Below are 15,059 nucleotides of genomic sequence, written 5' to 3' on the forward strand. Positions count from 1 at the left end.
CTTTTGAAATTTGGTGTTCTTGTACTCCCCTCATGCCTCCCTTTCCTATTATTTATGCGGAATGTAATAATTCTGTGGTCGCTATTTCCCAAGTTGTTTCATATTTTCACATCTGCAATTAGATCTGTATAATTTGTAATTAATAGATCTAGCAATGCGTTACTTCTAGTCGGGGAATCCACCAATTGGGACATGAAGTTGTCCTGAAGAACATTTAAGAAATGGCAGGCCTTTAATGAGTGGGCTGTCCCTTCTGCCCATTCAGTGTCGGGATAGTTGAAGTCCCTTATTATGATTAAATTTCACTGTCTTGCTGCCATTTATTAACTGTGAAAGGAGACCTAACTCACCTCTTCCCTCAAGTTAGGGGGCTGTAACATATTCCCACTAGTAATTTCCTGCTTACTTCTACCCTTTGGAGTTCCAACCATACGGACCCGTAAATCATTCTTGATTATATAGACACACCCTTCCCCCTCTCCTACCCTCCCTGTTCCTCTGGTACAAGGAATACCCCTGGATGTTTGCCAGCCATTCATGAGCTGTCAAACTGAGTTTTTGTTATTCCCATAAAGTCCACATCCTCCTCGTGTAATAGGAGCTCCAGTTCCTCAATTTTATTGACTAGGCTCCTGACATTTGTGAACATTCCCCTGAGTTTTGTAGAGGTGCATATTTTTTTTTTCCATATGATTTCTCAGGCTTCGTTTTTGATTTAGTAACTCATTAACCCCAGGATTAGATGTTATGGTTAATAATGTCTCCACTATTCCCCTCTGTCCTATATACTCACTGCCGGTTATCGCTACCTCTAAACCCTCCCCCCAACACCTAGTTTAAAAGAACCCTCCAACTTTGTGTCCATCTTTCTTCCCAATAGAGCTGCACTATCCCCATTAAGGTGCAGCCTGTCCTTACTAAAGAGCCGTTAAACGACTGAGAAGTCAGCCTAGTTCTCCAGGAACCCAAACCCCTATTTCCTACACCAGTTCCTCAGCCACTTGTTCAGTTCCCTAATCTCCTGCTACCTCTCTGGTGTGGCTGGAGGCACAGGTAGTATTTCTGAGAAAACCACCTTGGAGGTCCTTCTCTTCAATCTATTCCTTAAGTCCCTGAAATCATTTTTTAGGACTCTCCACCTTCCTCTTACTTTGTCATTGGTGCCAACTCTGTCTACGCGATCCGCGATGTGCCGTATTCGAGCGCCTGGCAAACAATATACTGTTGGGCCACCTTGGTCTTTGTGACAGATTGTCTTCTCTGTCCTTCCAATAATTGAGTCCCCTACTACCAGTACTTGTCTAGCCTTTCCTGTATCCCTGGCTCCCTCCTTCCCGGAGCAGTTACTCCCCTGGCAGCTAGGGGAAGGCTTCTGCTCCAGCACTGCCACCCCTGAGCTTATATCCGCAACATCATGCAACTTGGCATATTTGTTACGGTGTACCAACTCAGGACTGGCCTCCCTAGTGCTCTTCCCTCTAGCCCTCCTCCCCTCCTTCTAGCTGTCACCCAGCTACCTACCTCTGGCTCCTGTGCCTCCATGTCTCTACCCTCATCTACACTGGCCCCTGCCTGCACCTGCTGGGTAATGTCCAAACTCCTTTCCAGGTTGTTGATGCTGCGCAGTGTTGCCACCTTGTTTTCTAAATCCAGGATCTGGGCTTCCAGAGAAACAAGCTGACATCTCGCACAGCAGTATTTGCCCTCAATTGACTCATCAAGGAACGCATACATTGAGCAGTATGTGCGCTGGGTCGCATGAACCAATCCTTTTGGACATTTTACCCGCTACTCTAATGGGGATAATTAAATGGTTACTCTCAGTACTCTATACTACTCTCAGGTACACCCTGTGCTAGAGCTCTACCTTGTTTCAAATTACTCAGTTACCCCCAATACTTCAAGTTACTTCAGATATTACTCCCCGGGTTACTTCAGATATTACTCCCCGGGTTACTTCAGATATTACTCCCCGGGTTACTTCAGATATAACTCCCCGAGTTACTTCAGATAATACTCCCCGAGTTACTTCAGAAATTACTCCCTGAATTACTTCAGAAATTACTCCCAGAGTTACTTTAGATATTACTCCCTGAGTTACTTCAAATATTACTCCCAGGTCACTTCAGGTATTACTCCCAAGTTACTTCAGGTAGTACACCCAAGTTACTTCAGGTATCACTCCCAAGTTACTTCAGGTATCACTCCCAAGCCACTTCAGGTATCACTCCCAAGCCACTTCAGGTATCACTCCCAAGCCACTTCAGGTATCACTCCCAAGCCACTTCAGGTATCACTCCCAAGCCACTTCAGGTATCACTCCCAAGCCACTTCAGGTATCACTCCCAAGCCACTTCAGGTATCACTCCCAAGCCACTTTAGGTATTACTCCCAAGTTACTTCAGGTATCCCAAGTAAAATCAGTCTGTATATGCTGTAAAGCAGGGATATGCAATTAGCGGACCTCCAGCTGTTGCAGAACTACAAGTCCCATGATGCATAGCAAGACTCTGACAGCCACAAGCATGACACCCAGAGGCAGATGCATGATGGGACTTGTAGTTTTGCAACAGCTGGAGGTCCGCTAATTGCATATCCCTGCCGTAATGCATGCTTATTATACTTACTGTGGGACCTAAGTGGTTACTCCTTTGCATTGTGTATAAAGGCTATTTGATCCTGTCTCTAAGAACCTCCTATTCTTCCAACCTGAAGATTACAGAGCCAGTGGACAGGCTGCACATGCTCAGTTTGATGTGTATTGCTAGAGAGTTTTTTTTTTTCTTGGGAGGGTGCATGTGATCACCACAGGGCCAATCAGCCACTGTTCAGACATGTCCAGATGGATCAGGGGAGAGTGAAAAATCCTCCAAGGTTTATTGGAAACTGATAGAAGTCATAAGGCTGCTATGTACTGCTGATGAGAAAAGTTATTTATCAGTTTATATTTACCAAAATAATTGCATTTCTATGTTCTGTGTACTGCCTGGGACCAGATATAGTGAATGCAGGTTCTGGGTTTAGTAACACTTTAACTCGCAGTGTGCCTGTACTTTTTGCAAAGTTGCTGAATTCCTGTAATTCAACTTGAAATATTTCAGCTAAATTCTACCCTGTTTCCCCGAAAATAAGACCTAGCGTGATTGTCGGTGATGGCTGCAATATAAGCCCTACCCCCCAAATAAGCCCTAGTTAAAGTCCTTGTAGGTCTTATTTTCAGGGTAGGGCTTATTTTCGGGGGAAACAGGGTAGGGCTTATTTGGGGGGTAGGGCTTATATTGCAGCCATCGCTGACAATCACGCTAGGTCTTATTTTCGGGGAAACAGGGTATGTAGCTGCAACATACACAAATGTATAACAGCTCTGTAAATAATACATCATTAAATATATTTTTATAAATGTCAGCAGTAAAAATATCTACATTTGACATGGTATCAACTTCTTGCAGTCCTTGTACAGTAGAGATGGGGACAAGAGAAGCAGTGAAAGGAGACAGTCATTTGGGTGGCAGTGTAAGGAGCATGCTGATAGGAGAAGAGAGTAGAGCGAGAGATGAGCACATCAGTCTGCTGATTTTTCTTTTCACTGTCCAGTCAGAGAGTAGTGGAGTAAAAAGACCTGTCAGTGTTACTGAATTATTGGGCTGTGTAAATCTTAGGACTGGATGAACAGAGATGTAAATCCCTAAGTTGGTAAACCAGATTTCATATACAGTAGGGAAAATAAGTATTTGATCCCCTGCAAGTCTGCTCACTTACAAAAAAATGAAGGGTCTATAATATTTTATCATAGATGTATTTTAAATGATAGAGACAGAATATCAATAAAAAATCCAGAAAAAACACATGATACAAATGTTATAAATTAAGTTGCAGTTCAGTGAGTAAAATAAGTATTTGATTCCCTACCAACCAATAATTCTGGCTCCCACAGACTGGCTACAGTATGTGCTCATGTGGTACACAGATTAGTCCTGTCAATTTAAGAAGGTGCTCCTAACTAAAACTCGTTATGTATATAAAAGACACCTGTCCATAGAATCTCTTTCTAACATTCAAAACTCACCATAATGGACAAGACCAAAGAGCTGACAAGATTGCAGACCTGAAAAATGCTGGAATGGGCTACAAGACCATCAGCAAGAAGCTTGGTGAGAAGGAGACAACTGTTGGAGCGATTATTCGCAAATGGAAGAAACACAAAACCATCAATCACCCTCGATCTGGTGCTTCATGCAAGATTTTGCCTTGTGGGGGAAAGGATGACCATGGGAAAAGTGAGGAATCAGCCCAAAACTACACGAGAGGAGCTTGTGAATGATCTCAAGGCAGTTGGGACCACAGTCACCACACAAACCATTGGTAACACAATACACTGCCATGGACTAAAATCCTCCAGCGCCCGCAAGGTCCCCCTCCTCTAGAAGGCACATGTACAGACCCAGCTAAAGTTTGCCAATGAACATTTAAATGGTTCAGAGAAGGATTTGGAGAAAGTGTTGTGGTCAGATGAGACCAAAATTGAGCTCTTTGGCATTAACTCGACTCACTGTGCTTTTTGAGGAAGAAAATTGCTGATTATGACCCTAAGAACACCATCCCTACAGTCAAGCACAGCGGTGGAAACATTATGCTTTGGGGCTGTTTCTCTACTAAAGGTTCAGGCCGACTTTGCCGCATTGAGGGGCCAGTGGACGGGGCCATGTATTGTAATTATTCCAGCATCACAATGACCCAAAACATACCACCAAGACAACAAAGTGGCTCAAGAAAAAGCAAACTAAGGTCATGGAGTGGCCTTGCCAGTCTCCAGATCTTAATCCTATAGAAAATGTATGGAGGGAGCTGAAACTTCGAGTTGCCAAGCGACAGCCAAGAAATTTTAAGGCTTTAGATCTGTAAAGAAGAGTGAACCAAAATCCCTGCTGAGATGTGTGCAAACCTGGTCATCAACTACAAGAAACATCATACCTCTGTACTTGCCAACAAGGGTTTCTCCACCAAGTACTAAGTTGTGTTTTGCTTGGGGATCAAATACTTATTTTACTCAATCAACAGCAAACTCATTTATAACATTTTTATTGGGGGGGTTTTTTTTTTTTGGTTGATATTCTGTCACTATCATTTAAAATACACCTATAATAAATTATAGACCCTTCATTTCTTTGTAAGTGGGCAAACTTACAAAATCTGCAGGGGATCAAATATTTATTTTCCGCACTGTATGTATTTTATCTGCATATTTAACTGTTTGCCTGGAATTCAGGTTTAAATTGTCGAATATAGCTCTGAAGGTATCAGTTGCTTATCAGCAAGTCTTTTAATACGTATTTGCAGGCAAATGTTTTTTGTTTCTATAGTTTTTATAAATAGGCATATTTCTAGCTTTTATTGCATAGTTACAGTTGGGGTCTTTTCCTCTCACTTTCTGTCCTGGTGACACAACATGAATTGAGAGGCTATCTCCTCAAAAGCAAATGAAACCCCAGCTTTGATAGCTGCCTCACCAAGAAAAATGTGGAAGAGCTTGGAACCCATTCCTACTCAATTCAAGAAAGAGAAAAAAAAGATTGACTGGAGATCATGTATGTCTGGATTTCCCTGGTAAAAATATAGGCATAGCTAGGTGACACCTAATACAAAATGTACATAGCAAAGTAGTATACGTTTAGAGAAAACGTATCTATTTTGTGGTAAGTAAAAAGGAAACTTACTGTTTTGATATCAACATATATATATAAATAGTATGTTCTTATGCATTGCACTTGTGTTTCTAAGCTTCTTAGTGTCAGATGATATTGTTTTGCCATTAGTTTTTGTGGGTAGTTAACAGATTTTCTCCTCTGATGATTTATGTTCTCTTCCTGCTCAGGAGGCTACATCAGCAATTTGAGAGCTACAAAGAACAAATCAGAAAAATAGGGGAGGACACACGTCGGTATCCTGGGGATCACAAGGATGATGCTCCAACGTGTGGAATCTGCCACAAAACAAAGTTTGCAGATGGCTGCGGACATTTATGCTCTTACTGCCGAACAAAATTCTGCGCCCGATGTGGAGGTCGTGTTTCGCTTCGGTCAAACAATGTAAGTACATTTTCTTTGACACACAGTATTTATTTAGTGAATATTGATACAGAAGTTGTATGTATTTTCTTTATTTAACAATTCTATAGTGCTAACACCAGAGACAGGTTGTTTTGCACATACAGTATCTCACAAAAGTGAGTACACCCCTCACATTTTTGTAAATATTTTTAATTATATCTTTTCATGTGACAACACTGGAAAAAATGACACTTTGCTACAATGTAAAGTAGTGAGTGTACAGATTGTATAACAGTGTAAATTTTTTGTCCCCTCAAAAAAAACTCAAGCAATATATCACACAGAACTGTCAGGAAGTGTGTGAGTCAGCACTCACTGGCAGCTATAAGGTGGACCATAAGGGATCAATAACAGGGAGGGGGGGGGGACGACAAGATATACCCAAAATGAATTAATACGAATTAGTCCATACAGCCCATAGTAGTAAGGGATATCAAGAAGAAGTCCACAGGACAGATGGATCCACAGGTGAATGGGGATTGCACACAGTCACCAGAGCTCCTCAGCAGGAAATGGGAGTTCCCTCAGACAAACAAACAGTAGAAAGAGGACGCCTGGGTCAGTGTGATATTAAAAGCAAGTAACACTTTATTCAGATACACTTACATAAAAGTATCTTGCAAGTATCTTGGATGTGGATCACCAATCAAGCAATCAGCCGTCACAGAGGATACGAACACCACTGTGGGGATAAGCTCAGACCTGCCATATGGAGATATATAACCAGCAGCGTCTTCAGCTGTCACACCTGCTCTCACAGAGCTAGCAAGAGACCAAATCAGGATGGGGGCAAGCCGCAACGCGTTTTCAAGGTGCCGCCTCCTTTTCAGGTAAACCCCCCCCAAAACACCCAACCAGTACAGAGACTGGGTGTGGCCAGTCGTCCAATCAACAGGGCTATACTGGCCAACTTTTTTAGCTGTAATCCAATCTCCAACATGTATAGCTGTCATAGCATGGCACAAGTGTACCTATAGCACAGCAGGCAACAAGCTTAAAAGTATATGAAATAGAATAAAGGAAAATGGGCATGATGATAAAAAAATCCTTAAAAATGATAAAAAAATGTCATCTGATCCGAATGAACAGCTGCACTGTAACACATCTATGATAGTATTTTATAATAAATGGTAAAAATCAAATAATCACTATATAAAAAATGACTTCAAATAAAATAACCTATTATGATCACTACATGATTAATTACACTAAAAAATACAAATGATAACTTTATCGAGATACACACCAGGTAATAATTTCTATCAGCATATCTAAAGGGCGATGGATATATACAGGGACTATGAGGAGGGGATGGTAGGTAAAAAAAAAAAGGGAGCATGAAGAGGAGATATACTGTTAGTTGCGAGTATAGATATACTGTAGGTATCATAGAATTGTGTTGACTTCTGTCTCCTCGTTCAAACCCCCAGGCACCAGAGAATTCAAGGTAAAGATCCAGTAGGTTTCCCTACGGCATAGCCTCTGGAACCTTTCAGCCTGGGAGTCACAAGGAGGGATAGATTCCAACACCCAGACTTTTAACCCTTCAGTGGATTTATTATGGACATGAAGGAAGTGCCTAGGGACGCTATGTTCATCTGATCCCTTTTCAATAAGTCTCTGATGTTGCCCAATGTTGCCAGTCATCTTGGAGGTGCGTTTGATGTCGTTATCATGTTGGAGTACTGCCCTGCGGCCCAGTCTCCGAAGGGAGGGGATCATGCTCTACTTCAGTATGTCACAGTACATGTTGCCATTCATGGTTCCTTCAATGAACTGTAGCTCCCCAGTGCCGGCAGCACTCATGCAGCCCCAGACCATGACACTCCCACCACCATGCTTGACTGTAGGTAAGACACACTTCTCTTTGTACTCCTCACCTGGTTGCCGCCACACCATCTGAACCAAATAAGTTTATCTTGGTCTCATCAGACCACAGAACATGGTTCAAGGACTCCATGTCCTTAGTCTGCTTGTCTTCAGCAAACTGTTTGCGGGCTTTCTTGTGCATCATCTTTAGAAGAGGCTTCCTTCTGAGATGACAGCCATGCAGACCAATTTGATGCAGTGTGTGGTGTATGGTCTGAGCATTGACAGACTGACCCCCCCCCCTTCAATCTCTGCAGCAATGCTGGCAGCACTCATATGTCTATTTCCCAAAGACAACCTCTGGATATGACGCTGAGCACGTGCACTCAACTTCTTTGGTCAACTATGGCAGGGCCTGTTCTGAGAGGAACCTGTCCTGTTAAACCGCTGTATGATCTTGGCCACCGTGCTGCAGCTCAGTTTCAGGATCTTGGCAATCTTCTTATAGCCTAGGACATCTTTATGTAGAGCAATAATTCTTTTTTTCAGATCCTCAGAGAGTTCTTTGCCATGAGGTGGCATGTTGTACTTCCAGTGACCAGTATTAGAGAGTAAGAGCGATAACACCAAATTTAACACACCTGCTCCCCATTCACACCTGAGACCTTGTAACACTGAGTCACATGACATCGGGGAGGAAAAATGGCTAATTGGGCCCACTTTGGACATTTTCACTTAGGGGTGTACTCACTTTTGTTGCCAGTGGTTCAGACATTAATGGCTGTGTGTTGAGTTATTTTGAGGGGACAGCAAATTTACACGGTTATACAAGCTGCACACTCACTTTACATTGTAGCAAAGTGTCATTTCTTTAGTGTTGTCACATGAAAAGATATAACAAAATATATATACAAAAATGTGAGGGGTATACTCACTTTTGTGAGATACTGTAATATTAAAAACACTATTGCACACCAGAGGTTTAAGAAATTGGAGCATGTAGGCATATTGCAGGAATTCACATAAAGAAGCTCCCCCTTTTTGATGCCAAAGGTTATATGGGCTTGTATCAGCATGCCTCACGCAATCTTTGGTCCTCAAACCCATATGTTTGGTAAGTCAGGCTTGTATCCTCAGGACAGGGTCTACAAACGCAATAAAGAAATGTTTTTCAGTTCTCCTTTTTTTTTGTTTATGCTTCATTATAAATACTGGAGATTTTTTTTTGTTGTATTTCTTATTTGTAAAGTAAAAAAACAAAAAAAACATTATCTATTGGGTCTCATTCACACTAATGCTTTCAGGCATCTAATATAACTTGCAGGTGCATTTCCTCCCTAGAAGAGACAGCTGCAGTGTACAGCTCACAATAGTAATGAATGCGGATACACATCGTACTTATATAAGCCCATGTATGTAAATGGAAGTAAATTCCACAATGTGGTTTTTGTTGTGTACTTGAGTACAGCTAGCATATGGCAATTTATTACTATGGGCAACTGAATGTTACAGCTGTCTCTCTCAGGCATGGAAATATGCCCACAATTTATGTCAGATGCCTAAAAACGACTCTGTGCATGAGGCCTTAATATGTATATCATATTTACCACTAGCAACCAGCAGATGGCAAGAACAAAGCAACAGAGTCACCAGAATCAAAACTTGGGTTATGAAAAGAAAATGATTAGCAGCATATCTGGTTAAAATATATGTGTGTGTGGCCATGGTTTGAAAGGAACATGAAAGCTCCGTATTTTAAAGAGGAGCTCCAGTCGGTTTTCTGAACTTAAAAGTCAGCAGCTACAAAAACCGTAGCTGCTGACTTTTAATAACCAGACACCACCTGCACCAGGATCCAGTGCTGTGCTTACCCAAGGGGGTGACACGAACCATTTTTTGGTCCTCAGCGCCAGCATCTTAACTGTAGGCACCAGACTGTGACAGCTTGTGGCTTCACAGCCGGGTGCCCCCTGCGCATGCGTGACTTGTGACATGTCCCAGAAGACTGTGGGGAGGGAGGGGGGAAGGGGAAATTCTGCTCAGATCGCCTAGGCAATCCGAGCGGAAGTGGGAGCCAGTACCTGTCAAAACCAGGTAACCACCCCCACCCCAAAAAAAGCCAAATGTCAAAGAGGATCGGGGGAGGAGGCTTTAAAGCAGAACTTTAATTATCAATTTGTGAAAGATATTTTAAACAAAAGGAAAACATTTAAACTTGCCTTTCAAAAAAAGTTCACAATAAAACTGATCAAAAGCTCTTCTAGTTTCTTTTTAAACCATAAAGAACAGATTAAACAAGTAAACATTAATTTTGTGCTGGTCACATAATAGCACAAGATCAGCACTGTAGACTGTGCATATCATACTGTTTTTTGATATTGGTTTATGCATGGTACTATAATGCTTTAAACAAAATGGTAAATTAGCTTGCAGGATAAAGTAATGAATACATGGTCACACTTCAAGAAAATAAAGTCACTGAGGAACGATGTGTGATTTTCTACTCTGCAAAAAATCGTAACCTGCCCAGATTGCCGGTGAGGTACATTTAAGCCCATTCATTGTGTTAAAAAGCAATACACTTTAAGGCTAGGTTCACACTGCTGCAGTGCCAATTTAGCGCGGTTTTGTTCCGATTGCGTTGCGAATTTGCATTGCGAATTCTATATGTGTTCTTGCGATTCTACTGCAAATTTTGCAGTCTATAGAGCTGAATTCGCATCGCACACGGATCAAACTCGCACAGGACCTTTTTTTCACGCAGGTTATATTCGCAATGCATCGATGTGAACGGCACTAATGTTAATCTATGAAATTTAAATGACTTGCGAATTTGAGCGATCGCAACGGCTCAAATTCGCAATAGAATTCGCAGCAGTGTGAACCTAGCCTAAAGCACACTGTGTTGCTGCATACTTTGTTCTGGTGCGAATCAGCCCTAAATGTTAAAAAATAATTTGAAAACTGTGAAGCAATCTGATACAAATAATTTATCTATTTTTTATGGAATGTCTTACTTCTGAATTTTACTGTGTCAGGCTTTTAATCTATCTAGGCAGTAAAAAAAAAAATCAGGAATAGGGTCCTACTTCAGATTACTAGAGCAGATTATATCCTTGTGCTCAAAAGGTGGTGAGTACCTCATGACTACTAAGCAGAAAGTGTGAAGCATGCACCATGTTCCATTTAAAGTGCAAAATCTCTTTAACAAAGGAAAATAATTTGCTTGCTGTAAAACCTTTACCTTTAACCTTTTCTAAACTGCTTGTGAATACCTGCTTACCATTCATTTTATCATTTTTTTTCTTCTTTTCTGCTTCCTTGGATGCTTTCCCAAAGGAGGACAAAGTGGTTAGAATCTTTTCTTTCTTTTATCTTATATATGATACAACATTGAAATATTTCAGTAGACATTATGGTGCCAAATGCGTGGGATTTGTTATTGTGTAGTTTTGACAGTCATGATGTAGCTACTCTTCAATCACTCACTCGGTAAATTAGATTAGATACAATTTGCAATTTAAATTACCTTTGTCAGGTAACCTATGTTTATATGAGGTTAGAAACAAAACTGCAGCTGTTCTCCTATTTTTAAAACAGAATATAAATACTATATTCTAATGTAGCAGTAAAACAAAGCCACTTAAAATGCAGGTAGCATTTAAAGTAAACATGTATTAAGTTTAACATTAGTAAACTTGCATCTATACTCAAAGAGGTTCTTCAACCTGAAAACAAAAAATTAAAAGTCAGCAGCTACAAATACTGTACCTGCTGACTTTTAATAATAGGATACTTACCAGCCCAGGGATCCAGCGCTGTCCTCATGCAAGCTGGCTCTTCGGCTGTCTTCGGGTCCATGTGCCAGCATGCTTACTTTGGAAAGCCGCCTGTGACTGCTTGCAGCTTCAAAGCCGGCTTCCACATGTGCGAGCTGCTCTGCCTTTTGTGAATGGTCCCGCCCAGAAGGCTGCAGGGGCTCCACCCAAATAAGGTAAGTGTCAAAACCTAAAGAGGAGGGGGGAGACGGCAGACAAGTGGAACTTCCCCTTTTGGGTGAACTTCTGCTTTAATGCTGCCTGCAGGTAGATCCTAACTGACATATGTGCACCTCAAATCTTGGGACAATTAGATATGCAAACAAAAGCATTCTACAAGTAAATGTGTAGTTAGTTTAACTTTAGTAAACTTGCACATATACCTAATGCTGCCTGCAGGTAGATCTAGCTGATTTATGTGTTCCTCAAATCTTGGGACAATTCGATATGCAAACAGAAGCATTTTACATTCCATTGTTTGCTCCTAAATGTGGTAGGCAGAAGCTCATGTAGGCACATATAGGTGCTTGCTATTAAAGACACTGTCACTGTTAAGAAGACGCCAAAATGCTGCAGGTATGAAATGTAGGTAGCTAAAATTAGTCTCAGCAGTGTAGGCAGACAGTGACTTGATCCAAATTACAACTTGCAGATCATAAAAAGCTTTAACCTAAAACTGGTGTAGATCTTCACAGATGGCCATCAGATAGGTCAAAAAAATCTAAATATGTCTAGCTCCAGCAATACATGTGGTCAAAACAGAAACTTAAAAGGCACACTACAAAGAGGATGGGACTAACTATACAGAACAACTCCAAGCTATGTAGTGAGGAAGGGACAAAATTATTTAAAGGCAAACAAACAACAGTGCATTTGTAACATGATACTCTCCATCAAAATCTATCATTTCAATTTTAAATAAATTGAGAATCGAGTCCAAACAAGTGAGGACCGAAAGAGAAGAAAGCAAACATGAATATAAACTTATAAAATCATTCCTTGTGCCTGTAAACAGGCACTGAACACAATAATTGATTCTGTCTTCAGGCAGCAACGTGCACCAGTCCTTCTTACCTTCCTTTTTTAAGAGGTTGGTATGGAAGAGAAAGCCTCCTCAATAGTTGGAGGTCCTTTGCAGATGTGCCATCTACAACACTCAGGTGCATCTAAAAATATTAGAATATCATCAAAAAGTTCATTTATTTCAGTAATTCCATTCAAAACATGAAACTAATATATTTTATATAGATGCCTTGCACATATAGTGATGTATTTCAAGCATTTCTTTTCTTTTATTTGCATGATTATGGCTTACAGCTAGTGAAAATCCAAAATTCAGTATCTCAGAAAATTTGAATATTACATAAGAACAATAAAAAAAAAGGATTTTTAATACAGAAACGTTGGCTTACTGAAATGTATGTCCATATACAGTATAGTATGCACTTAATACTTGGTTGGGGCTCCTTTTGCATGAATTACTGCATCAATGCGGCATGGCATGGAGGCAATCAGCCTGTGGCACTGCTGAGGTGTTATGGAAGCCCAGGTTGCTTTGATAGCGGCTTTCAGCTCATCTGCATTGTTGGGTCTGGTGTCTCTCATCTTCCTCTTGACAATACCCCACAGATTCTCTATGGGGTTTAGGTCAGGCGAGTTTGCTGGCCAATCAAGCACAGTGATACCATGATCATTTCATCACCATGAAATTTTAGAGCACTTCATGCTTCCCTCTGCTGACCAGCTTTATGGAGATGCTGATTTCATTTTTCTGCAATACATGGCACCTGCCCACACTGCCAAAAGTCCAAATACCTGGTTTATTGATCATGGTATCACTGTGCTTGATTGACCAGCAAACGCGCCTGACCTAAACCCTATAGAGAAACTGTGGGGTATTGTCAAGAAGAAGATGAGAGACACAAGACTTAACAATGCAGACGAGCTAAAGGCCGCTATCAAAGCAACCTGGACTTCCATAACCTCAGCAGTGCCACAGGCTGATCGCCTCCGTGCTATGCCACATTGATGCAGAAATTCATGCAAAAGGAGCCCCGACCAAGTATTATGGACATACTTTTCTGTAAGCCAACATTTTTGTATTAAAACCCCTTTTTTATTGGCCTTATGTAACATTCTAATTTTCTGAGATACAGAATTTGGAGTTTTTACTAGCTGTAAGCCATAATCGTCAAAATGAAAAAAAAAAGAAATGCTTGAAATATATCACTATGTGTATAACACATCTATAAAAAATGTATTAGTTTCACGTTTTTAATGGAATTACTGAAATAAATTACATTTTTAATGATATTCAAATTTTTTGAGATACACCTGTACATGTTCCTTAGTATTGGTTGCAAAATGATGACATGGGTAAGTTGTGAGATAGCTCGTACAAATGAAGACCACTTGGAAAGGCATTCAAAAGAGTGAAAACTCAGCCTTGTCCTTGACCCCACAGAGGTATTGAGTGGAATAGTATTAGCTCTGAATTCCTTATCAGACTCAGGATTAACCAGTTCAAATGTAGAATCAGTGTGAATTGTGATAGGGTCATTATTCAAGCAGTCAGCTGGGGGTGATGATAAAATGTCCGGAAATGCAGTGGCTTGTTCTGCATGAGTGGGGTTGAAGTCCATAGGCACATAGTTCCATTGATCTTCATTGGAGAACTTTCTGATGCATCCTGCTCTGTTACTGACATACACATAGAACTGTTTTGTCTGTTTGTGTATGTATCTCAACAGTACTATCTTACTGTCTGTGTAAAAGTGAAAATAATCAATTTCAAAGTTTGTTTCATGTTTTATAACTTCAGCAAATTCAAAGGTTTTTTTTTTTTCTAAGCTCATATGCCTGTAAACTCCTGAAAATGCCTATAGTGTGCATGGACACATTGGCTAACATGAAGGGGAGTTTGCAGACAGAGAAAAATGAATGCTCAAAAAATGCCTGTAGAAGCAGCTTCTTTGAGCTACAGTGTGCATGAGCCCTAATTCTGTTAAACCTTCCAAGTTGGTTTAACCAACTTTAACTTGTCTGCTTAAATCCTGATCTGGAAAGAATTCTGGTTCTTGTTGTGTTTCAGCATCCACAGAAGGCCTCTTGCACACAATACCTCCTGTTAGAGCATCTACTTTTTCAGAAGTATTTTTTGTATGAATTTGCACACATTTTTGCGCAATTCACGCACACGCGCAAAAACTTGTTCTCGCATTTTTGTTCTGCACAATATGTAAATGGGCATTTGCGCACATTTGTGCACACTCGTGCAAATTTGCGTGCATGAGGCGTAAATTACTGACCGTAAATTCTGATTTTT

At 40.7% G+C, this 15,059-nt stretch overlaps 1 protein-coding gene across 24 annotated transcripts in view; it reads left to right on the plus strand.

Annotated features, from left to right (window-relative positions):
* RIMS1 (regulating synaptic membrane exocytosis 1) overlaps positions 1 to 15,059 on the plus strand; it is a 641,584-nt gene that overhangs the window by 112,897 nt on the left and 513,628 nt on the right. For 21 of the 24 annotated variants that reach the window (XM_073626786.1, XM_073626789.1, XM_073626788.1 and 18 more), the window contains exons 2-3: positions 5,873 to 6,086; positions 11,256 to 11,267. In XM_073626786.1, the coding sequence (XP_073482887.1) occupies positions 5,873 to 6,086; positions 11,256 to 11,267 (226 nt within the window). The remainder of the gene's footprint in view (positions 1 to 5,872; positions 6,087 to 11,255; positions 11,268 to 15,059) is intronic. The other 3 variants (XM_073626767.1, XM_073626772.1, XM_073626784.1) reach the window with 1 other exon arrangement.

This window comes from Aquarana catesbeiana, linkage group LG04 (assembly GCF_042186555.1).
Source record: "Aquarana catesbeiana isolate 2022-GZ linkage group LG04, ASM4218655v1, whole genome shotgun sequence".
Taxonomy (NCBI): domain Eukaryota; kingdom Metazoa; phylum Chordata; class Amphibia; order Anura; family Ranidae; genus Aquarana; species Aquarana catesbeiana.